The sequence below is a fragment of the Loxodonta africana genome, chromosome 2 (assembly GCF_030014295.1).
Source record: "Loxodonta africana isolate mLoxAfr1 chromosome 2, mLoxAfr1.hap2, whole genome shotgun sequence".
NCBI lineage: Eukaryota > Metazoa > Chordata > Mammalia > Proboscidea > Elephantidae > Loxodonta > Loxodonta africana.
In genome coordinates, this window is record NC_087343.1 from 214,468,168 (window position 1) to 214,495,552 (window position 27,385).

Below are 27,385 nucleotides of genomic sequence, written 5' to 3' on the forward strand. Positions count from 1 at the left end.
GTTTCCTGCCCTGACGGAAGAGGCTAGCTGCCTGCGACAGACAGTCCCACTAGTTTTGGTGAGTGTCTTTTTTCTAATTCAAAGCCGCGCTTTACGTCCCCTGCAGGCCCGCGTCCTCCCCGTTCGGAGTCCGGGGTCCCTGTGGACGCTGAAGTCCTCACGCCCGCCCGGCTCCCGCCCCGGATCCGGGTCCGTTTCCTGTTAAAGCAGCTCAGTGGTCCGCCCGGCCTCCCCCTCTCCGGCCGGTGACCCACCTGCCCCCTTTCCTGGGGAGCCCTTCCCCGACCCCTCCCCGGAGAGGCCCCGCGGGGTGGTCGCCTGCGCCCCCAGCCCGGTCCCCTGGGCTCTCAGGGCGGCGCCGGCCGCGCCCCATGCCGCGAATCAGGTATTTTGTTGGTCAGTTTCAGGCAATCTGTTTCTTCCTTTCGTTCTTGAAGTTTATCATTTCTTTAAAGTTTTATTGATATTTATTTAATTTTTAATACGAAATTTGGGTTTCCTTTTTCCCTCTTTTGGTTTACAGATATGAACAGTCTTGTTAATTTCTTTTCAACCTCCCCTTCCTTTTTGTTTTGAAGGTCCCTGGGTTGCCCAGAAGGTTTTTGCTGGTGTACTAACCTAAAAAAAGTGTTGGCTGTCTGAATCCGGCAAGTGATACTGCGGGAGACGCCTGTGCTTTTGTAAAGATTGCAGCCAAGAAATTCTGTGCAGTGTATCTGCTCTGTAACGCGTGGGGTCGCCGTGAGTGGGAATCCACTCCAGGGCAGTGGGGTTTTTTCTTTCTTTAATGTTATGTTTAACCTTTCATTTAGCAGCCCTGCATTTAACCATTGTGCCATCCGGGCTCCTTATTCACTAATTTAGATATACTAAATTCTCAATATGCTTACATTTTATTATTGCATTATAGACATGGTGAGTTCACTGGGAATTGTTTTTAATTTTTCCGTTCAGATTGAATGATTAATCAATTTTTCTTATTTTCTTTGTTTCTATTATGTTTCCAGCATACATTTTTATGTGCTAATATGGACATGAATATGCAGTGTTCATGTTTAATTTTCCCATTTGTTAATTGCTACCAAGCTGATTCTGTCGTATGACAACCCCATGTGTTACAGAGGAGAACTCTTTCATAGGGTTTTATTGGCTATATTCTTAAAATAGAAAATGAAGGCATTATTTGTTTACTGTGGGGTCTTATTGCAGCAGGGATGTGCTAGTAGACAGTCATGTTGATTTCTTTTGTAATCCACACAGATGTCCCAAGAGCAATCTTCTTTTTTTTTTTTTTGGTTAATTAAATTAAGTACTGCTGGAGTTAGAGCACTACCATAGTTAGCCAAATTTAAGGTTAAGGGCACTGTCCTCCAGACTGCCAAATCTGTGTGAGACATCTGACACCAACTGCAAGTTAGGGAGTTCGCCAAAACCACCCTCAGATTCCATTTAGAAAGACTCTCAGAATTCGTTGGACGCTATTATAGTCTGGATCACATTTTTACAGGGAAAACATAGAAATGAGAACCAGCCGAAGGAAAGACACATAGGGCAGAGTATAGAAGAGTTCCAAATGTCAAGCTTCCACGTCCTCAGGATGTGATCGGCAGCATTGATGGTGACAATACCCATGGGTTATTGCCAACCCTAGCTGCTAACATGAGCTTCAGTGTCCAGAATTTTTTTTTGAGTCTTCATCACATAGGCATGACTGATTGAATTACTGCTTATGGGGCTGAATTCCAGCCCTCCACTTGCCTCCCAATCCTCCAAGTCAGCCTGGTATCTTGGGGCCCAAAGCCCTGTCATAAGAAACCGAAACTCCATTTTGTAAATGCCTCGGCATCCCTTTTCTTCCGGCGTGTGCTTAAATATTACTTATTTCAAAAGAGCAGGTCTGCTCACCTTCCTAATCAACTCACCCTCATACCACCATGCAGAATCCCAGTTAACCATCCAGAGGAATTTCTTCCCCTCACTGGCTCTCCCTTTCCCCGCCCACAGGTCACATCTGGGAACCCAGATGAGAAACCCATGCCCTCTGCCAAATTCGCATCCCTCAGACCCCCCAGTTTTCTGCCACTTGTTTTAAATTAGTTAGTAGTCCCTAAGCTCATGAAATAAAGTGTACTACCCTCCTTGGACCCCATTAAAGGCCAAGCCCAGGTCTGTCTGCACTCTCTTTGATTCTCCCCTTATTTGGCTCTCATGTGAGCTCTGTGTGGCCCTCAAGTGTGCGCTCCTCCAGGCCCTGTGAATAATAAACAATCATTTCTTCGTCTTGGTTGTTGAATGTTAAAGTGCAGCTTTGTAACCAAAGAAACTCCACCCAATTTCCACACAGGTGGTCTCACCAGCTGACCTCCTCTGAGTGGCTATGTGTTTCCTACTGCAGTGGGCTCTCATTTACCTGTTTGTATTTGTCCAACATTAACACAAGCCCCTACTCTCTAAACACAGGATCAGCTTCCACCTCTTTTGTATAAACTGTCAGGTGTGGGGAAGCCCTGGTGGCATAGTGGTTAAGAGCTAAGGCTGCTAACCAAAAGGTCTGCAGTTTGAATCCACCAGGTGCTTCTTGGAAACCCTATGGGGCAGTTCAACTCTGTCCTGTAGGGTGGCTATGAGTCAGAATGGATTCCGGGCAACTGGTTCGTCATGGGTTTTATTAGATGTGGACCAAGGGGCGCACCATGAATCCACAAAGGCAGTCCTATCACTCCAGAAATTTCAACTGTTTAGAGGTTACCTCCCGGAGCCAAGAGTTGCCATTGAGTCCATTCTGACTCATGGTGACCCCATTGTGCAGAATAGAGCTGCTCCATATGGTTTTCCGTAGCCCCCTCTAGTGAGATCACATTCCTTACTACAGAAGTAGAATTTAAACGTGTGCATTGTACTAATTTTTTTTTTTATTGTACTAAAATACTGAAAAACATCAACAGAAAATGATATTGAAAATCCAGCCAGAAAGTTCATCATTGAGAGACCACTGCTCTCATTTTGGTTAAGTATACTGTTGGTTTGCATGTACCATAGGCTTCTTTAAAAAGCATTTTATCATTTCATAAACAAGTTTTATGTATTTTTCTCATGGCATTAAATATTTTTATATTATCATGTTAATGAGGAGCCCTGGTAATGGAATAGTTAAGTGCACAGCTGCTAACCGAAAGGCTGGTGGTTGAACCTACCCAGCTGCTCTGTAAGAGAAAGACTTGACAGTCTACTTCTGTAAAGATTACAGCCTAGAAAACCCTGTGGGGCAGTTCTGCCCTATCACATGGGGTCGCTAGGAGTCAGAATTGACTTGACCGCACCTAATAACAACAACAGCATCATCATGTGAAAACTAAAAAAACCAAACCCCTTGCCATCAGGTTGATTCTGACTCCCAGCGACCCTACAGAACAGAGTAGAACTGCCCCATAGGATTTCCAAGGAGCGGCTGGTAGATTCGAACTGATGACCTTGTGGTTAACAGGTGAGTTCTTAACCATTGTGCCACCAGGGCTCCAAAATCATGTTAAAAGTAGTAAAAATGTTGTTAGGTGCTGTTGAGTTGGTTCCGACTCCTAGCGACCCGATGTACAAAAAAAAAAGTACAACAACAGGACAAAATACTGCCTGGTCCTCCACCATCCTCAGAAGCATTGCCATGTTTGAGCCCATTATTGCAGCCACTGTGTCAATCTGTCTCACTGAGGGTTTTTTTGCTGACCCTGTACTTTGCCAAGTACAGGGTCTGGTCCCTACTGATAACATGTCCAAAGTGTGTGAGACAAGTCTCACCTTCCTCGCTTCTAAGGAGCATTCTGACTGTACTTCTTTCTTCTAAGACATACTTGTTTGTTCTTCTGGCAGTCCATGGTATATTCAGTATTCTTGGCCAAACACCATAATTCAAATGCATCAATTCTTCTTCAGTCTTCCTTATTCATTGCCCAGCTTTCGCATGCGTATGAGGTGACTGAAAATACTACAGCTTGGGTCAGGTGTACCTTAGTCCTCAAAGTGACATCTTTGCTTTCGGACACTTTAAAGGGGTCTTTTGCAGCAGATTTGCACCATGCAGTGCATCCTTTGATTTTTTGACTGCTGTTTTCTTGGACATTGGTTGTGGATTCAAGTAAAGTGAAACCCTTGACAACTTCAATGTTTTCTCCATTTATTATGATGTCGCTTATTGGTCTAGTTGGGAGGTTTTTTTTTGTTTGTTTGTTTCTTTCTTTCTTTATGTTGAGTAATCCATACTGAAGGCTATGGTCTTTGATCTTCATCAGTAAGTGCTTCAAGTCCTTTTCACTTTCAGCAAGCAAGGTCGTGCCCGCTGTGTATTGCAGGTTTTTAATGAGCCTTCCTCCAATCTTGATGCCCCATTCTTCTTCATATAGCCCTGCTTCTGGGATTATTTGCTCAACATACAGATTCAATAAGTGGTGAAAGGATACAACCCTGACCCACACCTTTCCTGATTTTCAGCCATGCAGCACTGCCTTGTTCTGTTCCAACGCCTGCCTCTTGGTGTATGTACAGGTTTTGCATGAGAACAATTAAGTGTTCTGGAATTCCCATTCTTTGCAATGTTATCCATAATTTGTTATGATACATATAGTTGAATGCCTTTGCATAGTCAATAAACACAGGAAACCATATTTCTCTTATTCTCTGCTCTCAGCCAATATCCACTGACATCAGCAATGATATCCCTTGTTCTCCTCCTCTTCCGAATCCAGCTTGAATTTTCTGGCAGCTCCCTGTCAGTGTATTGCTGCAACCGTTTTTTAGTTATGTTCAGCAGGATTTTACTTGCGTGTAATATTATTGTTCGATTATTTCCACATTCTGTTGGATTACCTTTCTTTAGAATGGGCACAACTATGTATCTCTTCCAGTCAGTTGACCAGGTAGCTGTCTTCCAAATTTTTTGGCATAGGCTATTGAGCACTTTCAGCACTGCATCCATTTGTTGAAACATCTCAATTGGTATTCTGTCAATTCCTGGACACTAGTTTGAGAAAATGGTAGTAGTAAAAGTAGTAAATAATTATGTATATGCGTATGTGTGTGCATATGTAATGATCTCTTAACTAATTCTCTGTTGTTGGTTTTTAACTTGTTTCAAGTTTTCTCAGGAAACCTGCTGCCAATGACATTTGAATGGTGTATATTTTACTTGACTTTTTGATTCCTTGGGTTCAATTCTAGAACCCAACCATCTTCATTCTGCCATTTATTAAGATGTTTGACTTAGGGCAAATGAGAGTCTGTGACACAGTTTTCTTCTCTCTCAAGTGAGAACAGATCATTTCTGTTATGATCACAAGGTTGGATCCTAACTTTTCTTTAAAGACTCTTATTGACGCTTTATCATCCATAATGGGATGACTTGTTGGTCTGGTTCATCTGAGAAATTATACATCACTTGGTAGATTATCCAACCAAAAAACCAAATCCGTTGCCGTTGAGTCAATTCTGACTCATAGCGACTCTATAGGACAGAATAGAACTTCCCCATGGGGTTTCTAAGGAGTGGCCCGTGCATTTGAACTGCCGATCTTTTGGTTAGCAGCCTTGGTAAAGAAAACCACTTATTGAATTGTTTTTTTTCATTTCTATATTTGCTTTATCCTCCACACGATTATAAAGTCCACAGTGGATCTCTTATCCCCAGTGTCCCTCAAGCAATAACTCCCCATTCTCTCCTCCCCTGAGTCCCTGGTAGCAACTAGTGAACTTTGGTCTCTGTGCTTTAATCATAGGTTAAAATTTGGGATATTTACTGAAAATTATCTTATATGGACCCATCCTTGCACTTACCTCAATCAAAACTGATTCATATACCTCTTACTTCTCCTCATATTATGTGAAAATAAGAACAAACCTCCCCCACCACCACCACCACTCCATGGACTGTTGGAGAAATGTGTTTTTCATGTTAGTTATCACTGATATGCAAGTTTTGTCCATACATTTCCCCGAGAAGGAATGGGTGTGCTTGGATCCTGCTCAGCGGGCTTTGTAAAGGGGCATAATGTTGGAGAGCTACAGGAACCTGGTCTACCTGGTGAGGTGGGAGAAGCCAGGATCTGCCCTTGGATGTCTTTGCATTTTCTGTTTTGAGTCACTTGAGAGCCCCTGCCTTTCTTGACTGAGTCCATTCCCTTCTTTATGCGAATGATTGAGGCTTCGTTGATTGAGAACTGAAGAGCTTCATAACCTGGCATCTGGACTTCTACCTTCCCCTTTCTTCAAATGATCTGTGCTGAATTGGTGGTGGTTCCAGAACTTGAGTGTGGGTAAAATCTGTGGCCAGCATTTCAAACATCCATTGTCCTGGTTAGTCCCCTGTGCCTTTGATTTAGCAGTTCACAGAAGAGTGCTTAGAGGTCTGCGCCTTTAAAATGATCCCTAAGCGTTTAGGAGAAAGAGGGCAGTGGCTCCTTTAAAAAAAAAAAAAAAAAATTGTAAGATATATAAAACTAAAATTTTGCTGTTTTCACGATTTTTATCTGTACAATTCAGTGACATTCAATACATTAACAATGGTGTGTGGTGGCCCAGTCCACCATCTAATTCCAAAACTTCTTCATCATTCCTCACAGGAACTCAGTACTCCTTTAGCAATAACTCCCCATTCCTTCCTCCCTGAGTCCCTGCAGCCACTAATAAACTTTGGCCAGTATGCTTTTGCCTGCCAGCTTGTATCATGTAGGTTATATCGTGGGATATTTGGCCCGTTGTGTCTCACTGATTTCATTTAGCATCACGTTTTCAAGGATCCTCGTGGCGAAACATGAACAGAATTTCTTCTATGACTGAGTAATATTTCATTTTTTTTTTTAATCCAATCATCTGTTGTTGGATACTTGAGGTTTTTCCATCTTTTGGCTATTTTGAATAATGTCACAGTGAGCATTGGTATACAAGTATCTTCTTGAATCCCTGATTTCAAGTCTTTTGATTGAGTTCAAACTGCCAATCTAGGAGTGGAGTGTCTGGGTCATATGGTAATTCAATGTTTGACTTTTTGAGGAATTGCCAAACTGTTTCCACAGTGGTTGTGCTATTTTACATTCTCACCCATAGTGTGTGAGGGTTCCAATTTCTCTACCTCCTCACCAAAACTTGTTCTTTTCTGCTTTTCTGATAAGAGCCATCCTAGTGGGTGTGAAATGTTATCTCATGTGGTTTTGATTTACATTTCCCCTGTGACTAGATGACACTGAGCATCTTTTCATGTGTTTGTTGGGCATTTGGTTATCTTCTTTGGAGAAATGTCTATTTAAATTCCTTGACCATTTTTTAAATTTGGATGTGGATTGCCAGGACTTTCTTCCTAGTTTTTCTTGGTCTAGAAACTCCATGGAAACCTCTTTAGCATCATAGCAACATGCAAGTCCCCACTGACAAACGGGTGGTGGCTGTGCATGAGGTACACCGGCCTAGAATTGAAGCTGGGTCTCCCACGTCAGAGGTGAGAGTTTTGCTGCTGAACAATCGACGTCCCCATTTTCCATTATGATAAGGGTGGCTATACGACCCAGAACTTGCCAATAACATAGACCAAGTCACTGGGTCTCATACTTTTGCACATAAACAATGCAAAGCCTAAGAAGGAAAAAATAGGCTTTTTCCCTCCTCCTTCAGTCTTTCTTGTACAGCAGCCAGCTCGCCGCAGTGAGATGTGGGTTGTGTGGTAACGTAGGCAGAGTAGGCAGAAGGAGGGAGCCTGCCTCACTGATTACTCCGCAGAGCACCTGTCTCCTCCTAAACTGTAACCTCTGGAACCTCTGGTTATATGAGGAGATAAAATGATAAAGTTTTTAACGTATTTCAGTTTTCCAGGTGTTTTGTCACTCACAAAGAAAAACATTCCCACCTGGCCAATGAAGTTGTTATTTTGTGTTGAGAGATTCTGAACATCGATTGTTAATTTTGTGCCTTAGAAAAATGCCACGAAAACCTTCCTCCGTTGCGGATGAGAGGGAAAAACTACAATTGATCTTCTCTTTATAAGTAAACTTCGATCTTCTACCTTTCATCTTTCTATTTACTTAGCCCCTGTGGCATTTAACTACAGTCCTGGGCAGAGACAATAATATCCTTGAGTCACACCTAAAAGTCGATGTTACCGTTACTCTCAGGAATTTGTGATACTGTAGACCACTCTTCACTGTTTATATAAGAATATATCATATTGTTGTTCTCAGGTACTGTGGAGTCAGTTCAGACTCATAGCGACCCCGTGTACAACAGACCGAAACACTGCCGGTCCTGCGCCATCCTCACTAACATTGCTATGCTTGAGCCCGTCCTTGCAGCCCCTGTGTCAGTCCATCTCGTTAAGGGTGTTCCTCTCTTTCACTGACCGTCTCCTTTGCCAAGCGTGATATCCTTCACAGACTGATTCCTCCCCATAATATGTCCAAAGTACGTGATACGAAGTCTCTCCATACTCACTTCTAAGGAGTGTTCTGGATGTACTTCTTCCAAGACATATCATAAATACACATAATTACCACTCTTACCATAATTAACAATCATTCTTTAATGTAATCTAATGCCCAAATAGACGTAGTGTGCTTCCCTTTGTATGTTATTCTGTTATTGTTAGCTTTTGAGTCGGCTCTGACTTATGGTTACCCCATGTGCTATGGAATGAAACGGACCATTGTGAATCATAGGATTTTTAATTGGCTGATTTTCAAAAGTAGGTCACCAGGCCTTTCTTCCTAGTCCATCATAGTCTGAAAGCTCCTCTGAAACCTGTTCAGCATCAAAGCGTCACGCAAGCCTCACTGACAGATATGTGGTGGCTACAAATGAGGGGTGTTGGCTGGGAATCAAAGCCGGGTCTCCCACATGGAAGGTGAGAATTCTACCACTGAACCACCAACACCTCCTAACTTTTTGAGGTGTCTCCAAAATGTTTTCCTTAGAGACAGTATGATTTTATTTTATTTTTTTTTTATTGCGCTTTAAGTGAAAGTTTACAAATCAAATCATCTCTCATACAAGAATTTATATACACCTTGCTATATACTCCTAGTTGCTCTCCCCCTAATGAGATAGCACTCTCCCTCTCTCCACCCTGTATTCCCGTGTCCATTCAGCCAGTTTCTGTCCCCCTCTGCCTTCTCATCTCCCCTCCAGTCAGGAGCTGCCCACACAGTCTCATGTGAGACAGTCCCATTTTAAATTGCTACTATTAATAATAACCATCCTAGTAGTTGTGAAGTGGTATCTCATTTTATTTTGATTTGCAATTCCCTATGAAATAACGAAATAGTAACTTTGAACATCTTCTCATGTGCTTATTGGCCATGTGTATATCTTTTTTGAAGAAATATCTATTCAGATCCTTTGACCATTTTTTATTGTATTTATTTGTTGTTTTAGGAGTTATTTATATATTCTGGATATTAAACCCTTATCTGATATATAATTTGTAAATGTCTTCAATCTGTAGGTTGTACCTTCACTTTCTTGATAAAGTCCAGTGCACAAAAGTTTTAATTTTGATGAGGTCTAATTTATGTATTTTGTCTTTTGTTTCTTATGGTTTTGATGTCACATCTAAGAATCTATTGTCAAAACCCAAGTCCTGAAACAGTACCCATATGTTTTTACCCTAACAGTTTTATAGTTTTAGTTTAAAAAAACCCACTGTCATCGAGTTGATTCTGACTCATAGCAACCCTATAGTTTTAGTTTATATATGGTAATTATTTTAAGTTAATTATATGGTAATTATTCTAAGTTAATTTTCATGTATGGTGTGATGTCTGGGTCCAGCTTCGTTCTTTTGCATGTGAAGACCCAGTATTCCCAGCACCATTTGTTCAAGAGACTATCTTTTTTTTCTCAAAATAGATTTTTCACCTTTGTGGTAAATCAGTTGACCATAAATGTATAGGTTTATTCTGGACTCCCAATCCTATTCCATTGGTCTTTATGTCTATCCTTATACCAGAACCAGACTGTTTGGATCGTTGTAGCTTTACAGTATCTTTTTAATAGGGGTGTGTGAGTTTTCCTACTTCATTCCTCTTTTTAAGATTGCTTTGGATTGATTTATGTCTTCTTGCAATTTCATATGAATTTCAGGATTTGCTTTTGGCTGTTAGAATTTTGATAGGGATTGCAGTGAATCAATAGATCACTTTGGGTAGTGTTGACATCTTAACAATACTAAGTCTTCCAATCCGTGTACACAGGGTGTCTTCCCATGTACTTAAACTAAAAAAATAAATAAATAAAAAGCCTTTGAGTTGATTCTGACTCGTAACCACCTCGTATGTTTCAGAGTAGAACTGCACTCTATAGGGCTTTCAATAGCTGGGACTTTTGGAAGTAGATCTCCAAGCCTTTGTTCTGAGGTGACTTCCGTTTCTTTAGAGCTTTTGAATGTCTTTCCATCATGTTTTATAGTTTTCCGTGTACAAGTCTTTCACCCGCCTTGTTTAATTTATTCCTAGGCTTTTTTTTTTAGGTAACAGTTTTTTGGAAGGAGTTAAAAATGAACCAAGCTTTAGAGAAAGACAGCTGGCTAAGGCAGGGCCTGGAGGTCAAGCTCCCTCTGTACCCTGCCTGCCTCAGAGCCCTGGGCCTTGGGGGCTGGGAGAGCAGTGAGCTTCACAAGGCCACCATGCGTGATGGCAATATGAGGGAAGGAAGGGGTCTAAAACAAGTTGTGCACTTCTCTAGTAGCCTGGCCTTTGCAGATCAGTTTGCAATGGGCCCTCACCTGCTCCCCCTATCCCATCATGGCCTCCTCAGGCCTCTCAGCCTTCCACAGCTCCCTGAGGGTGGGAAAAGGGCAGCGCTGAGGGTCTCCGACCAGATCTCCCTGCCCCATGACCCCTTCCTGTCCTCCGGCACAGCCTTACCCCACCACACTCCTTTTGTCTGCCCCTCTCTCTCCAGGCTGCTGGTGGGGCATGATCCACAGTCTGAACCCTGGGAATGAGAGCTGGGCGCTGGTCTCTTCTCCTCCCCCAGGAGAGGGAGGCCATCACAGAGGCACCCTGGAGTCCAGGTTAGTTGTGCCCTCCTGCCCACCCTCAGCTGCCACCTGTCAGCCTCTCTTTAGAGGCTTCCATCTCCGGTTTGGCCAAGGTGGGGAAGTGGCTGATTTGGTCCCTCTTTCCTGGATCCTCCCCAGGTACCTCGTGGATTCTGTCTTCACTTTGGCCTTTGGCACCCCCTCTTTATCTACCCTTGGCCATCCCTGGGCTGTGGGGAACAGCTTCCAGTTTTTCCAGGAAGGCTGAGATTCTGGACACCCTCAGACTGATGATCTGGGGTGGGTGGGAAGGAGGCAGCCCTCAGGGCTTGTGTCCTAGTTATGGGATGGCTGTGTCCTGGCCCAGGCTCCTCCAGGGATTCTCGCTGTCTGTCTCCTGGTGTCTGGGTGTACACCTCTGGGACAGGTTTCACTGGTAACCTGTTCTCTACACCGGAGACAGCTGTGGGTGTGTGCATGGGCTTCCACCGCCTCCTCAGGCCTTTCTCCACACACAGCACGCTCTAGCTGTGGGGGTGTAGGGGCACTGGGGTGGCATCGACCTTTGGCGATAAGCCCAGCATGGGCTAGAGGCTGGGACAGGCGAGCAGAACCTGGCTGGATGGACCATCAAAGCCAGCTGAGGAGTGGGGGCCATGGACCTGGTTAGTAGGCGAGCTGAGACAGGGCATCTTTGATAGAATATTCCTTCCATCAGTTACAGGTTCATTAGCTTGGATGTGGATACCCCCAGGGATCTTGTGCAAATGAAGATTTTTATCTTGGGTGGAGCTTAAGATTCTGTGTGTAATACAAGCTCCCAGTTTAAGCTGAAAATAACTATTATAGATATAGGATGTAGCCACTGGTGCCCAGATCATGCAAGAGAGAGAGAAAAAACATTTACACTGAAACCAAAATAAAAGAGTATGAGTCAGCTACATGGGGTAGCGGGGAGAAAAGAAATGGGAAGAGACTGCTTCTCAGAGAAAACTTAATGATTTCCTGATTTACTGGTTGAGTGATTATTATAAGATTGAAAGAGAATGTGTTCAGGAATTCTCCCTGGTTTCTGGAAAGCTTGGGGACTATTGGTGTCGTGGCGAAAGAGTGAAGAAAAACAAACTAAAAACCTGAAGGGGAAGAAAGAAATGTTAGTTGCAAAAACAATAGGAAAAATACTGATCACATATTACAATGCTGGAAACCCTGGTTTTGTAGTGGTTAAGTACTAGGGCTGGTAACCAAGAGGTCAGCAGTTCGAATCCACCAGGGGCTCCTTGGAAACTCTATGGGGCAGTTCTACCCTGTCATAATAGGGTTCCTATGAGCTGGAATCAAATCGACGACAGTGAGTTTGAGTTTTTGATTACCAAGCTATAAATGAAAGTTTTAAAAAAAGCAAAGCACATCTGCCACATAATTAGAAATCATTGAGCCATGATGAGTTTATTAACTTGAACTTGAAAAATACATTCTCCATGAAAATTCACCCATGTTGATACCAAATAAAACGTGCGGGTTATTCTATACAGGTGAATGATTAACCACATAGGTGAACCCTCAACCTAAGCAATGGGCTCATGACTCCCTGGAGGAAGCGGGGTTCACGTTCCCCAGCCTGGGCAGGCCTGGATGCCTTTCCTGCTCTGGGATGAGGAGACCCCTCCATCTGTGACTTTGTTCGCAGAGGAAGAGGCCTGTGATGCTGCATGAAGAATTCAAGTGTGTGCTCTGGAAGGCTGGAGCAGGATCTGCAAATGTTCTCAGAGTGGAGCATGACCTTGAACCTGGGGGAAAGCCCTACACAGGGAAAGCGCTGAAGGCCAGGAACCTGTCTCTTCCTCCTTACCCAGCACTGTCTCCTTCTTCCATTTCAGGTCCCAGGAGTGGCACAGGGAGAGCTAGTCCAGTCTAGGCAGCGGGGGACTGAGGGTGACCATCCTGCCCATCCATGCAATCACAAGTAAGGATTTTCACTGCTCTGACTGGCTGTGTGGACTGAACATCATTCATCTGCCTCCGGACTGCCTAGTAGCCCCGCTTCCACTGCCATCCCTCTTCCTGAAGTGGCTTCTTGGGCTTAGAGAGCGCATTCACATTGACTTCCAGAAGCGGGAGCCAGGAAATGGTGAGTCCAACAGAGAGCTGGGGTAATGTTACTGCAAGGGGAGAGGCTAGATATGAATTGTTGGGGGACCACGTGCTCCTGGCCCTGTGCTTCTCAGTGAGGTAAAAAGGTGGCAGACGAGGCCAAGGGACTGAGCCCTGAGAGGCCTCCTGCGGCCCACTGTCACTGGGCCCTTTCTCTACACACACGGGGATTTTGAAGCCTTGGAAGCCTGGGGCCACCTTCCGTATATGACTCTCAGGGCTGGCATGGAGCGTTAACATCCCTGTCCTGGGCCTTGGTTCTCTGTGTTCAATGACAGAACCTCCTGACTAGAGTCTGAAGCAGAGCAGCTCTGACTGAGTAGCCCAAGGCCCAGGTCCTGCAGAGCTATCCTTGTCCCATTTGTGCGGTTTTCTTGGCTTCCCCCAGGCACTGGAGCCTTTTCTGTGCAGCTGTAAAGCTACAGCTCCCCTCTCATACTGTGTGGTATGGTAGAAAATGGGAGAGAAGCTGGTAGCAGAAGGCCCTGACTGTTAATGGGGTCCTGGGTGGGGCTTGGTCTGATCATAAATTCACCAGTGAAATGAGGCAGAGGACAGTGAGTCCAGCTGGATCGTGTATGGGGCCTCTAGTTCCATCCTTTTTGGAGGGATGCTTTTTCCTTGAGGCTTTCAGGTGTGTGAGCAGCATGTGTCCCCAGTCTTTGTCCTCCCACCCGTCTCTGCTAGAGCTGATATTAAACCAAACCAAACCCACTGCCGTCGAGTCAATCCGGACTCATAGCGACCCTATAGGACAGAGTAGAACTGCCCCATAGAGTTTCCAAGGAGCGCCTGCCAGATTCAAACTGCTGACACTTGGTTAGCAGCTGTAGTACTTAACCAATAGGTCACCAGAGTTTCCAGAGCTGATATTAGGTCCCTAGAATTTTCACCTGATCTCCACCCCCTCTCCACAGTATTGAATTGGAACCTGAAATAAAAGTGTTCTCTTTTGCTAGACAAGCTCACCTTATGAGATGGTGTTTTTAACTTCTTGGGTTTATAGTTTCCCACTGGAGAAAATTTCTTGATGACTTTCTGTTTGTACTCAGAATTTTTCAATTTAATGGATGTAAACTTCTGAAACACTGAGAAGTGCCTATTTTAACTGATGTAAGAGTAAAAATTTTAAAAGGGAAACGTTATTTTTCCTACTCTGTTAAACAAAGGTTATCTTAGAATTTATACTTGGTTTTTAATTCACAAATTTTCCTGGAGATCTTTTTATGAGAATACAGACCCCATTGCCGTCGAGTCGATTCCAACTCATAGCAACCCTCTAGGACAGAGTAGAACTGCCCCATAGAGTTTATGTGGAGCATCTGGTGGATTTGAACTGCCGACCTTCTGGTTAGCAGCCGTAGCACTTAACCACTATGCCACCAGGGGTTCCATGACAATACACAGAGAACTTAAATCTAAATTCTTGGAAAAGTTCATAATACTGCATGCAGTTGACCTTTGTTTATCGCCATCAGTGGACACTTGGATTGTGTCCAGTATTTGTTCTTACAAAGCTTACTCTAAGTGAATATAAATGTAAATTTCTGAGATCAAAGTGTCAGAAATTTAGACATGTAAGTCCTTCTGAACTAAGACAAGTGAAATCAAAATGAGGGGGTTTTCAAATGACTTTGGAAAATTATTATATGAGAATTACATTTCTTTCGTGTTTTCAGCCATTAAGCTCTTATTGTCAACTGTATCGTAAACAAGGAGTGCATAAACCGTTCATGTATAGTTTAAGTAACAGGAATCTAAATCCTTGGTAATAAATAGACCTGGTCAGTTTTTATGGCCTCCCAGTGTGTCCCACCCTGATCTCGTCTACTTCCTGCCTGGACATTATAGCTATCTGCATTTAAGAAATTTATCATTATTACAGTTATTATATCTTTGACACCCATGTCTTTATTTTTTTAAATAGCATTTTATCATTTTTTCAGTAAAGGTTTACACAGCAGTTTAGGTTCCCATTCAACAGTTTCTACACAAATTGCTCAGTGACATTGCTGACATTCTTCACAATTCATAACCGTTCTTAATATTTCTGTTCTGGTTGTTGCCTTTCCATTAACCTAGTTTCCTTGCACCTTACGTTCTTATCTTTGTTTTAAAATAATTGTTGACCATTTGGCCCCATATAGATGATTTTTTAATGGATCACACTATTCACAGGCGATACTCTTGATTATGTGAGCCACTCTGTTATTTAGTTTAAAGGAGACCTCGGGGGCTAGTTTTGGTTCAAGGTTTAAGGAGTATCTCAGGGCAACAGTCGTGGGAGTCCTCCAGTCTCAACTGGCTTTTTTTTTTTTTTTTAGGAATTTGAGATTCTGTTCCACATTTTTCTCCCCTTCTATCAGGGTCCATCTATTGTGACCCTTATCAGAATGGCCAGTAATGGTAGCCAGATACCATCTCATCTGGCTCTTCTGGTCTCAGGTTCATGTAGACTGTTAGTCCAGTAGACTAGTTTCTTCTTTGAGTCTTTAGTTTCCTTGTTTCTCTTTTGCTCCAGACGAGTAGAGACTAATAGTTATGTCTTAGTTGGCCATCAGAAGCATTTAAGACTCCAGACATTACTCACTAAACTAGGCTGTAGAACATAAGCTTGATGAACTGTATTATGTCAGTTGCCCAAGATGTCTCACAACACTGTGGTCCTAATCCTGCTGGTGGTTTGGTTACATCTAAGAAGAATTCATAAATGTGACACCCAAGTCTTAATCCATAATCTCTACATTGTTTAGTTTTGCCCCTTCTGAGGTTTTTATATATTTAATTATAACTGTATCTGGGTTCTTCCATGACTTGTTTTCCTCAGATTGCTTTCGAGTTTCATACATATTGTTACCTCTAGCTCTACTCTACCCAAGTTGCTATGTACGCATGCATTCATATCATGGGCCAGAATCTACTTACCCATTGTAGAGTTTACAGGATTTGGGTGGGTTCAGGTTTAACTTTTCCTCTTGTGAGTATTGCTTCACTCTCTTTCCAGACTCCCAAGTGCAATCACTCTCTAATGAAGGGGAAATCATTGAGTTGTAGATGATAAAAACCTTTTAAGTTTGAGTCGATTTCGACTCTTAGCGACCCTATAAGACAGAATAGAACTGCCCCATGGGGTTTCCAAGGAGCAGCTGGTGGGTTCTAACTTTGAATTTTTACTTAGCAGCTGATGTCTTCAACACTGTACCACCAGGACTTCTATATATAGGCAAGTTCTAATTTACTAAAAGAGCTGATGCATTTTACAGATTTCCTTTTCCACAAAATATGCATATATATCTTATTTGTTCCATCTGCTTATCTAATGAAGTAATTTTTGATCTTGTAATCAGTGTGTAAAACCATATCTTGCTTTGATTTTATTGTTCAAGATCCTTACTCCACTATTGAAAAGGCTGTGCATATTTTCCTATTGTTAATTTATATCTCTATGACTTTTTAGGGCTTCTTTATAAAATTTGGGAAATTTTCCCCCATTGTGTAACTTCTCACTCATTTTGTTGCCCTTTAATGAATCGTCGTGAATTTTAATATAGTGGAATTTGGCAGTCTTTTCCCTTAGGTCTTAATCTTCTTATTTAAAATTTTTTGTCTATTCTGATGTCATAAGATCATTTACATATAACTTCTGAAAGTATTATAATTTTACATTCTTATCATTAAAGCTGATCTATGTGAAATTGATTTTTGCTTGTGGAGTACATAGGAATAGAGTATTTCAGTTAGATAATTATTTGATCAAAAACAAACCTTTTGCCTTCTGCTTGATTTCAGCTTATGGTGACCCCATGTGTTTCAGAGTAGAATTACACTCCATAGGATTTTCAGTGGCTGATTTTATGGAAGTACATCATCAGACCTTTCTTCCAATGTGCCTGTACCTCACCTTCAACCTCCAACCCTTTTCTTAGTAACTGAGCACTTAATCCTTTATGCAACCAGGGACTCCAAATAGTTGATTCTTCCCTACATATTAAAGTGTGAGTGCTTTCTATCACTGCCCTGCGTTGCTTGCTATGTCATGAGTCAACTTTTCCATAGAGGTGGGTGGGCCTTTTCTGGGGTTGTTTATTGCTTTCTGTTGGTCTCTTATGTATGCCTATAATGATAATGATACTATACTGTCTAATATATAGCACCATTTGTGAAATAAGTATGTATGAATAATTGAATAAAAAATGTATGAATACAGTTTTATATATGTGTGGACAAGCCCATTCCTTCCTTATTCCTAAGAATATTTTAGCTATTTATGGATATTTGCAGTTACGTATACATATATGAAGAATTTTTGTGAAGTTCAGAAAACAATATTGGTTGGAATTTTATTGAAATATGATGGAAATAATGATTTATTTGTAGAGAACAGTTGTCTAAGAGCATGCACTATCTTTTCATTTATTCCAGTCTATTTAGATATCCCTTAATATTTTATAATTTCCTCATTAGGATCCCTTGTTAATTATACTTCTTTTTGATGTATTTTATCCTTACTAAAGATATACATTATCTTTTAAAAATTATTTTCACAAATGCTTGGTGCTAGCATGTATAAATGAAATATTTAAAATAAATCTTAACTTGGTATTCATTTTGTAATCTGAATACTCTCGGTCCTGTAATCATACGTGCCATCTTTAGGCATTCTACGTATGCAGTTATTTAACCTAAAAATATAGATTGTGTGTTTTTATTATCTTCAACATTCTTATTTCTTTACCTATTTTCTTTTTCTTTTTTGGTATATATCAGCAACCTCTAGGGTAATGTTAATTAGGAATAGAAAAATGGTTATCCTTTGCTTTTTACCTCCTGTTACTAGAAAAATGTTGACATTTTCAGTAAGTATGTTCTTTGATGTACATTTTTGTAAATGCCCATTTTCATCTTTCTTATCTGCTTATGGTCATAACCTTCTAACATATCGCCCAGATTTTACATTGGTCCCCACACACAGCTTCTTTGAGTTCTTTAAAAGCTGTCTCTACTCAAAATCATAAAATTGCCCAGCACGTTGCTTAGGTGGGAAGCCTTGTCTTTTCAGAAGCCAGCATGTTCCTCAGAATATTATATGCCCACTGGCTCCAATCCCCTTTCCAAACTACCATCACTCTCCAGCATCTCACTCTGTTCAGGCCATGCTGGGGTTTGGGTCTCCCTGAAACATACGAGGCACACTTCGACCTGTTGGTTTGTGCTCTGGCGTTTCCTCCTCCTGGAACAGTCTCTTCTCACCTATCCCTTAAGTCATTCCTTCACACCTTTCAAGTCTTAGCTTAGATCATTCTTCTCAGTGAAGCCCACTCTGAATACCCTAATACTGCTACTCGCATTGTCAGCACTGTCAGTACTGTGCATTCCAGTAATAAGCTCTCAGTCTTGTAGTGAACCTGGGCCCCTGGGCATTGACTCACCTGTACTTCTGTGCTTCCATCTTCCCCACTGTGGTGAGACAGGAAGCCTGGATGGTGCTAAGCTTAGGTATGTCACTACTGCAGGTCTGATAGGCTCAGGCAAAACAGTTTCCCTTGAGAGCAGGCCTTGCGAAGCAGATCAGAATGCTCTGGGTGAGTTTCAGAATGGCTGCTTTTCTATACACCCCCACTAGGAAGACAAGGGAGTTTTTCTCTGATCTTCACACTGAGGACCTGGTAGGATTCATGAAGATAAAACTCACAAAACTGTTCGGGTCGCCCTAAGATGGGTCCCCTGGCATATGTATCCCTGAAGCTTGTGCACACCAAGCATGGTACTGATCCTAGCGATAGATTCTGTTCCTGGGCTTCTGATGTGGAATGATCTGCCCTCCAGGGGACACACAGTCCTTTGCCCTGTGACCTCAGTACTCTGAGCTCAGTATATTCAGCTTTTTTTTCTTGAGGATGGGACTGATGACTTCCAAGCTGTTTACATATTGGTCCAAATCCTGAAAGTCTTCATTTGTGTTTTGTGTAATTACTGTTGTCTGTTTTCTTTTACTTTCTTTCTAGCATTTATCCATGCTACTTTTATAATTCCAGTGCCCCAGTTTACATGTTCATCCTTTCCTAATGCCCGTTTGATTTTGTGAATAACCAGTGTATCTTCCCTTTCCCAGCCATGAAGGGCAGTGGTGCTGTTTGACTCCTGTGCCTCTGTTCTGGGAGGTGTTGAAGTTAATGAACGTCAGAAATCTATAAGAGTGTTTGCAAAATCATCACAGGCTTCTTCCACGTTTTTGGAATTGAAAGTGTGATTTTATTTTTTCCTCACGCAGCCAGGTTTCAGTAGCTAGCGTTTCCTAAAATGATGATTTTGCTCTTCCCTGCACTAGCTAAAGATACATATGCTTGTGTTACTGCTTATTCCCTGCCTGGAGCATTTTTCATAGAACTTACCACCACGTGACATCTTGTAATTAGTTGCTGTGGAGTCACTTCCGACTCACAGCAGCCCCCTGTGTGTGGACTAGAATTGCTCCGTGGAGTTTTCAAGGTTGTGGCCTCTCAGGGTAGATTGCCAGGCCTGTCTTCCAAAAAACCTTTGGGTGGCTTTGAACTGCTGGCAGTCAAGGAGTTAAGTAGTTGCGACACCCAGGGAACTTGGCATTATATTTCATTTATTTACTGCCCACTCCCAAAGAAGTTATGAGCCATGTGCATCTGGTTATTTCTGTTTTGTTCAGTACTGTATCTGTTTTGCCCATGTGAAGTAGGCTCTGTGTCAGTATTACCTAAATAAATATTAATAAATGAAGGAGCCAAATGTAAGAGCCTGAAGGGAAGCAGGCAGTCTTGCCTGAAACACAGGGCTGTGACAGGAAAAGGAGATCCAGGTTGTATGAACTGAATAGGGTGTTTCCTTTGTCTTCCTCCCTGCTACCCAGTAGGCTCCAGATCACCCATGTACTTGAGGATTAACAGCCAGAATAACAAGCACACTGTAGGTATAGGAACGGAAATGGGGCCGTCAGGCAAGGTACTAGTCTCAGGCATGTTGATCTGCATTGTGACTCTGGCTCAGCAACATACCACTTGGGCAATATTGAGCATGTGATTAATAAATTGTAGCTGTTCTCAACTGTAGCCTGTTTTAAGCAATATCTGCTTAGGAGAGGAATGAGGAATAAATGAACTGGTGTGCCAAAAGCTTTTTGCAGATCCCTTCCAATATCATAGTTGCTCGATAATTGCAACATTTTATCATGAACATATTGTAGGAATGGAAGTTAGGGCTTTTGATGGCTTTAACGTGTAGCCTGGTCTGCAGCAGTGGAGGAAACTTTGAATGTGGTACTAGATTAGAGTTTGTTGTCACACTGTCATACCAGGATTCATTAGGGATGACATTGACAGCTAACATCACCCTGTAGCCTATCTATTCTACAGCTGCTTGACTGTTCAGTAAAACTGCAGCAGCAGCAGTGCAGTGTAGAAGGCTTTTGTGTCTTCACTACATGTGGGAGCCAAAGGGTTGATGCTATTTTACAGACACCGGCCTACAGCTCAGAGGCTGCCAGCGGTCAGGGTTCAGGTCGTCATGCTTGTGTGCATTCCCAGGGCTGCACATGAGAGAAGAATTTGGAGTGAAGCGTCTAGAAGATTGATGTGTAAGTCTCTCTTTCCTAGGATGCAGAAGCAGTTCGACAGCGAAATCCCCTGCACTTTAGTGAACTTAATAGGAAATGTGAATTTTAACCTCTTGTTCATGGTCAGCAAACACAGTGGTTCTTCAGTGATTGGATTCTTTGTCATCCTATAAAATTAGCATGTGTTTGTGTGGGTGTCTGACTGTGTGTGTGTTGAGGGGAGCAGTCACTAACAATTGCTGTAAGTTTGAAAATTGTGATAATATCTGGATTCTTTTGTTTCCTGTGTCTCACCTGAGCTCCACTTACCTTTTTAGTATGCTTGCCTGTCTCCATGAAAGGACAGACTGCGTGTCAGCACAGTGCTGAAAAGTAGGTGACAGACAAGTAAAAATTCATAATTCCTCAAAGTGATATTCCCTTCTCAGCTGGTGGTCCTGTCAGGTCTTGATCATCTGGAATTCTTTAAGAAAATACAGCAAGTTCAGGGCCTTGGGCTGCCACTTTGTATAGGCCACTGGGCCTCCCGTGGCTGGCGAGGGGCAAAAGGAAAACTGCCAGTCCTGCAGTGTTTCCCAGTTGTTAATATTTCATCCTTCTTTCACCCTGTGCTTCATGTTTTGTCAGATATTCTGTTGGGTCCTGTGCAAGGAGGTGTACTTTTTTTTTTCTACAAGGTAGGTGGTGGTCTGAGTGTAGAAATAAGGCTTCATTGTAGAACATTTCTCTAATTTATGCTAAATGTTCTGACTGTTTTAAACCATAAAGATAGAGAGGGATGAGACTGGAATTGGTCACAGTCAAACTGTGCAAAGAAAACTTCATTGTGGTACAAGTATTAAGTCTAGGAGACAGGATGCAGTTCATGAGGAAGTGAATGTAGACACCGAAGGGATGACACTGATGGCCAAACCCTGGAGCAGACCTGAGTAGAACACAGAACCCTATGTCAAGCCCTCATGAAATCTCCATTCCCCAGGACCGTCATCCTCACCCTTCCTTTCACACACATTGGAGTACATGGTACCTTGCTGAACCAGAATATGTGGGATGTTTTAGGACTCAGTGGCTGTCGAGGATGTGGCGGTGGACTTTACCCAGGAAGAGTGGGAACTGCTGGATCTTTCTCAGAAGAAACTCTACAGAGATGTGATGATGGAAACCTTCAGAAACCTGGCCTCAGTTGGTATGGATGGTTTCATTTTTTAAAATTTATTGTTCAGTGATGAAATATGTCATACTCATCAATGTTTCTCCAGTATGTGGGCTGAGAAATGGGAATACATTGTTAAATAAAACAGGTATGGCCATTGGCTCTCTGGAGCATTCATATCCTGGCTTCCCCATGAATACAAAGCTATGTGTATGAAACTGACTTCTCATTTCAGTTTCGGTTAAAAAGCCTTGAGGTTCTCAATATTGTAAGTGTGAGCATTCACCAGGGGTGGGTTTGGTGCACAGAGAGTGGGTTTGTAATCTGCAGCCTTGTAAACAGTCTTACTGCATTTATTAAAGTTTACCATGATTATTTTGCTACAAATAAATTCATACCTGCCCATCACCAGAGACCCCAACGACCAAAATATTGGCTCAGTTTCAGGGAAGTGTTCATTGCTCTTCCCTGTCATCTCACATTATAATTCTCCATGAGTACCATGTCAGCTACACCAATTTGTTCTCCCAGAGTAGTAAGAGGAAGACCTAAGGAGAGTGCACATGGCACTCATCCATGACCACTGTGTCAGGGGTACCAGGAGGCAAGAATCCTTTGATGGACCAGGTCTGCATGGAGGGAATGAGATTTGAATAAACCAGTTAGAAAAAGTCTCTTTTGGGTTGAAGAATATGTACTTCACAGATACCTGATGAGCGTGCTTTTCTGACTTTCATCAATCCTAACACACTTGTGTTCGTGGAGAAAGACTGTCCCCCTTTCTCTTCTAATATTCCATGTGCATTGTATCCAGGACCTTTGTAGTTTGCTCTTCTAATTATACCCTATTTATGTTACTATCACCCCCAATCTTCATGAAATAATTTCCTAGTAAATTTTGTTTTAACCATTCAGCAATGAAACCACAAAATGTGTCAAAACCTTTCTTATAGCTGTCTTTTCTCTCTGAGTAATTCCTTTCCTTTTCCTTCATATTATGAACCTCACCTTAAATCATTGTGTCAGTTTCTCAAAACCTTAATGATGAAAAGCTATCCACTGAAAATACAATAGTACGATTCATGAAAAATAACACCTGGTCCTCCATGGTAGGAGAGGTCTGCAACCTGAATGGCATTGAAGATCAGGATAACAACCAGAAAACACATGTGAGGTGAGTGACATTCACTCGAGAGACAGCAGTGCTTCAGGAGACAGTCCTAAGAAGGTATCATGGCATTAAAATATTTATGTATATAAGGAGCCCAGGTGGCACAAATGAGCACTCCACTGCTAACCGAGATTGGCAATTCGAACCTACCCAGTGGCTCTGCAGGGTAAACATTTGGCAACCTGCTTCCATCATAATTATAGTACAGAAAACCCTGTGGGGCACTTCTACCGTGTTGTATGGGGGCACTGTGAGCTGGAATTGACTCGACAGTCCCTAACAACAACTTTATGTATACACAAGCACACATACACACACACACGCACATTTAATATGCATATATGTGTGTATTTACTCCCTTTGCTGTGGAATTTGTTCTGACTCATACATAGAGACCTATAGGACAGTGTAGGACTACCCCATAGATTTGCAAGGCATACACACACACACAGGCACACACACACGTACATATATATCTTACACCTGTTGTCATCGAATCTGTTCCAACTTATATCAGTCCTGCTGGGTGTGTTTGAACCACCAACCTTTAGATTCTAGTTGACTGTAAACCTTTTGTGCTATCCAGGTGTCTTATATATGTATATAAAACCAGCTTTAATATTGTGTGTTCACAAAACTTTCACAGTACAATTTTTTCCTAAATGTGGGTCAGATATTAAATATTTGAAATATATTTCACTGATATACAATTATCAGAAAGTACAATGTTTTAGAAATACAGTGAAAATAATGGTAACATCTCTGCAGATGATTTAATCTGTGAAACATGAGACAATTCAGGGCAAAAAAATACGTGTTTACTGTGTATGGTGGTGGTGAAATGGTAACAAATTTGTATCCAACAGCATGCTGCCTATTTTTAAGAGAAGACATAAGGAAGAGAGCCTTTGTGAATCTAACGAAGACCGTGAGTGCAAACAGACCTTCAGCCGGATTCCAAATCTTTCTGTGTTCGAAAGAACTCCTGTGGAAGCATATACTTCTGAATGCCTTGAGCGTGGAAAATCCTTGATTATTCATTCCTCACCTTGGCATCATATGAGATCTCACTCTGGATGCAATGCCTATCAGGGTAAAGAATGTGGAGAAGCCTGCAGTTGTCTCTCTTACTTCAGGACTCCTGTAAGAACTTTTACTGGAGGGAAACCCTGTGCATGTAAGCAATGTGGAGAAAGGCTCTATGAATGTAAGGAATGCGGCAAAGCCTTTGGTCATTCCTCAGGCTTCACTGGACGTATGAGAACTCACAATGGAGAGGAGGCTTATAAATGTAAGGAGTATGGGAAAGCCTTTAGTCAGTCCTCAGACCTCACTGCACATATAAGAGTTCACAGTGGAGAGAGGCTTTGTGAATGTGAGGAATGTGACAAAGCCATTAGTCATCCTTCAAACCCTGCTAGACATATGAGAACTCACAGTGGAGAGAGGGCTTATAAATGTAAGGAATGTGGGAAAACCTTTAGTCGGTCCTCAGACCTCAGTGCCCATATAAGAATTCATAGTGGAGAGAGGCCTTATGAATGTAAGGTTTGCAGCAAAGCCTTTAGTCATCGCTCAAACTTTCGTAGACATATGAGAACTCACAGTGGTGAGAGGCCTTACAAATGTAAGGAATGTGGGAAAGCCGTTAGTCAGTCTTCACACCTCACCATACATATGAGAGCTCACTATGGAGAGAAGCCTTATGAATGTAAAGAATGTGGGAAAGCCTTTCGTCAGTCCTCAAACCTCAAGTCACATATAAGAACTCACAGTGGAGAGAGGCCTTATGAATGTAAGGAATGTGGGAAAGCATTTAGTCAGTCCTCAGAGCTCACTGTACATATAAGAATTCATAGTGGTGAGAGGCCTTATGAATGTAAAGAATGTGGGAAAGCCTTTAGTCAGTCCTCAAACCTCACTCAACATAAAAGAATTCACAGTGGAGAAAGGCCTTATGAATGTAAGGAATGTGGGAAAACCTTTAGTCGGTCCTCATATCTTACTACACATATGAGAACTCACAGTTGTAAGAGGCCTTATGCATGTAAGGAAATGTGGGAAAGCCTTTAGTCAGCCCTCAAACCTCATTGAGTGTATAAGAACTCATAATGGACAGAGGCCTTATGAATGTAAGGAATGTGTAAAGCCTTTCATAAGTCCTCACATCTCATGGCACATTATAGAATTCTCAGGGGAAAGAGGCCTTAACTAAGGAATGTGGGAAAGTCTTTAGTCAGTCTCCAGTGCTTGCTGAACATAAATAACCTCACAGTGGGGGAGACTTTATGAATGTAAGGAATGTGGGAAAGCACTTAGTTATTCCTCATCTCCCACTAAATACATAAGAAATCACCCTGGAGAGAAACATTTTGAATATATGGAATGTGGGAGATCTTTTGTGAATTCTTAAATCGCACTAATCATATAAAAATTCACAGTGGAGAGTGGCTTTTTAAATGTAAGGAATTTGTCCATATGTGTACATTATTATGATGAAAGAACCAGTGTTCAATTGCAGACATACACTTTACTCTTTAATATAAGCATCTACCTCCTACAAATAAGACCAGTTTCCTACAAAATACCCCAGATCTTTGTTGTCCATGTAATAAATGAAAATTTCTTCAGTTGTCCATTAAGTATTTATTATAGTTGTTCGGTTTTTTGAAGTTAGTATCCAAATAAGATTTCCACATTGCCTTTTTGTTTCTAGATATGTTTAATCTGACTTAACACAAAAATGTTCTCTCGCTTTCTTGTAAAATGTTAAGATGTACAGCATTCTGAAACAGTAAAACCTGTGATGGCCAGAGCCTGTGAAAGTCAGAAACCTCTCAGAGAAGGAAAACACACTGCTTGTTTATGAGGTAGGATTCTTAATAGAAAGTAAGAGAAAAATGGTAAGCACCCTGTCAAAGATGGAAAACGGGTGAGACTTAGAAAAACAAGGCAGGCCCATTGAGTCTGGCTGTTACAGGTTTCAGTGTATTTGTTTCATTATAATATTTTTTAGTTTGTCTTTTTTTTGTAATATAGACAATTGAGTCTAGCAGAGTTCTGAATAATACAAATGTAATGCAAATCAAAGATGTAATTTAAAATATTTTAGCAGCCATATTACCTGTTCCCGTCAAGTCGTTTCCAATTCATAGCCACCCTGTAGGACAGAGTAGACCTGCCCTGGTGTTTCCGAGGAGCAGCTGGTAGATTCCAACCACCAACTTTCTGGTTAGCAGCCAGGCTCTTAATCACTATGCCGCCAGGGCCACATTAGAAAATCAACAGTGTAAACATCAAGTTTTTATTTAATCCAGTATATTCAGTTATTGTCAATGTAAAAATCGTAAATGAAATTAACACCTAGAGTAATCCATATAAATTTATTTGTAGGACATTTTGCATTTCCTTTTTTTTTGTTCTCAGTCTACCAGAATCCAGAAGCAGCACATCTTATAAATTTTACTGTTGAAAAAGTAGATTCATAATCCCAGGTTACTCCAAACATACTTTCCCAATAAGTGAGTCAATTTTATTGTTATATTTTGATTAACTAAAATTAAAGTTAATTCAGTTTCTTAGTTATGCTAGCCACGTTGGTTGTTGACACAGCCCCATTAGTGTTTGAATACAAAAGAAGCCCATGGATCACTTTGTACTTTCCTGTTGCAGACCCGGAATCAACCATTTCTCCCCAGACCTCTCGTTCTTTTTAAAAATGCGGGTCTGTGCAATACGTCAGCTCAGTGCTAAACCAAAACCTGTTGCCATTGAGTCAGTGTTGTCTCAGCCTTTCAGTGAACATCTAAACTACATATTTTCTTAAATCATAAATACGTAGTCTCAATACAAATTTCAGATTATAGGTTTTTTTTTTTTTAATGTGAAAAAATGATGCTGAACAATGTTAAATAGGCAAACTAAACTTTATTCAGGCTGTTGTGATAGGAGACCTCAGCGTAAGTCCAAGTTCAGCTCCAAGAAAGGAGGTGAAGCAAGGGTTTTTTAGTAAGTTTTGGATGACATGGGGCACTGAAAAGTTACTAAGAGGAAGTTGGAAAGCAAAAAAAGGCAGGAGGATGGGTTTTAGGTAAGAATTCTAATGGCTTTCAGAAATATTTGCTCAAGGCTGATTTATTAGGCTGAAGCAAGGAACATTCATAGGGTAAATGGTATAAATGGGCAAATCTTGTCACTTTCTGTTATTTTATATTTGTATCTCTTTTTTCTTATAATAAAAACCTTGGTTCCTAGTAATATTTAAATAGTTTCAATATAATTATACTGATAGTACTAAATAAAAATGTATTCTGAAAA

General features: G+C 41.6%; 1 protein-coding gene across 4 annotated transcripts; it reads left to right on the forward strand.

Annotated features, from left to right (window-relative positions):
* On the forward strand, positions 1 to 27,385 carry LOC104846960 (zinc finger protein 709-like). Of its 4 annotated transcripts, XM_064279438.1 has the most exons (7): positions 10 to 58; positions 579 to 3,484; positions 10,930 to 11,041; positions 12,889 to 13,139; positions 21,804 to 21,930; positions 23,011 to 23,071; positions 23,935 to 27,385. In XM_064279438.1, the coding sequence occupies exons 4-7, from the start codon at positions 13,137 to 13,139 to the stop codon at positions 25,139 to 25,141; spliced, it is 1,398 nt and encodes a 465-aa protein (XP_064135508.1). In that variant the 5' UTR covers positions 10 to 58; positions 579 to 3,484; positions 10,930 to 11,041; positions 12,889 to 13,136; the 3' UTR covers positions 25,142 to 27,385. The 4 variants fall into 4 exon arrangements, with proteins under 4 accessions (XP_010598515.1, XP_010598514.1, XP_064135508.1 ...); XM_010600212.3 differs by lacking the exon at positions 579 to 3,484 and having other exon boundaries at positions 5 to 58; XM_064279437.1 differs by lacking the exon at positions 10 to 58 and having other exon boundaries at positions 100 to 3,484.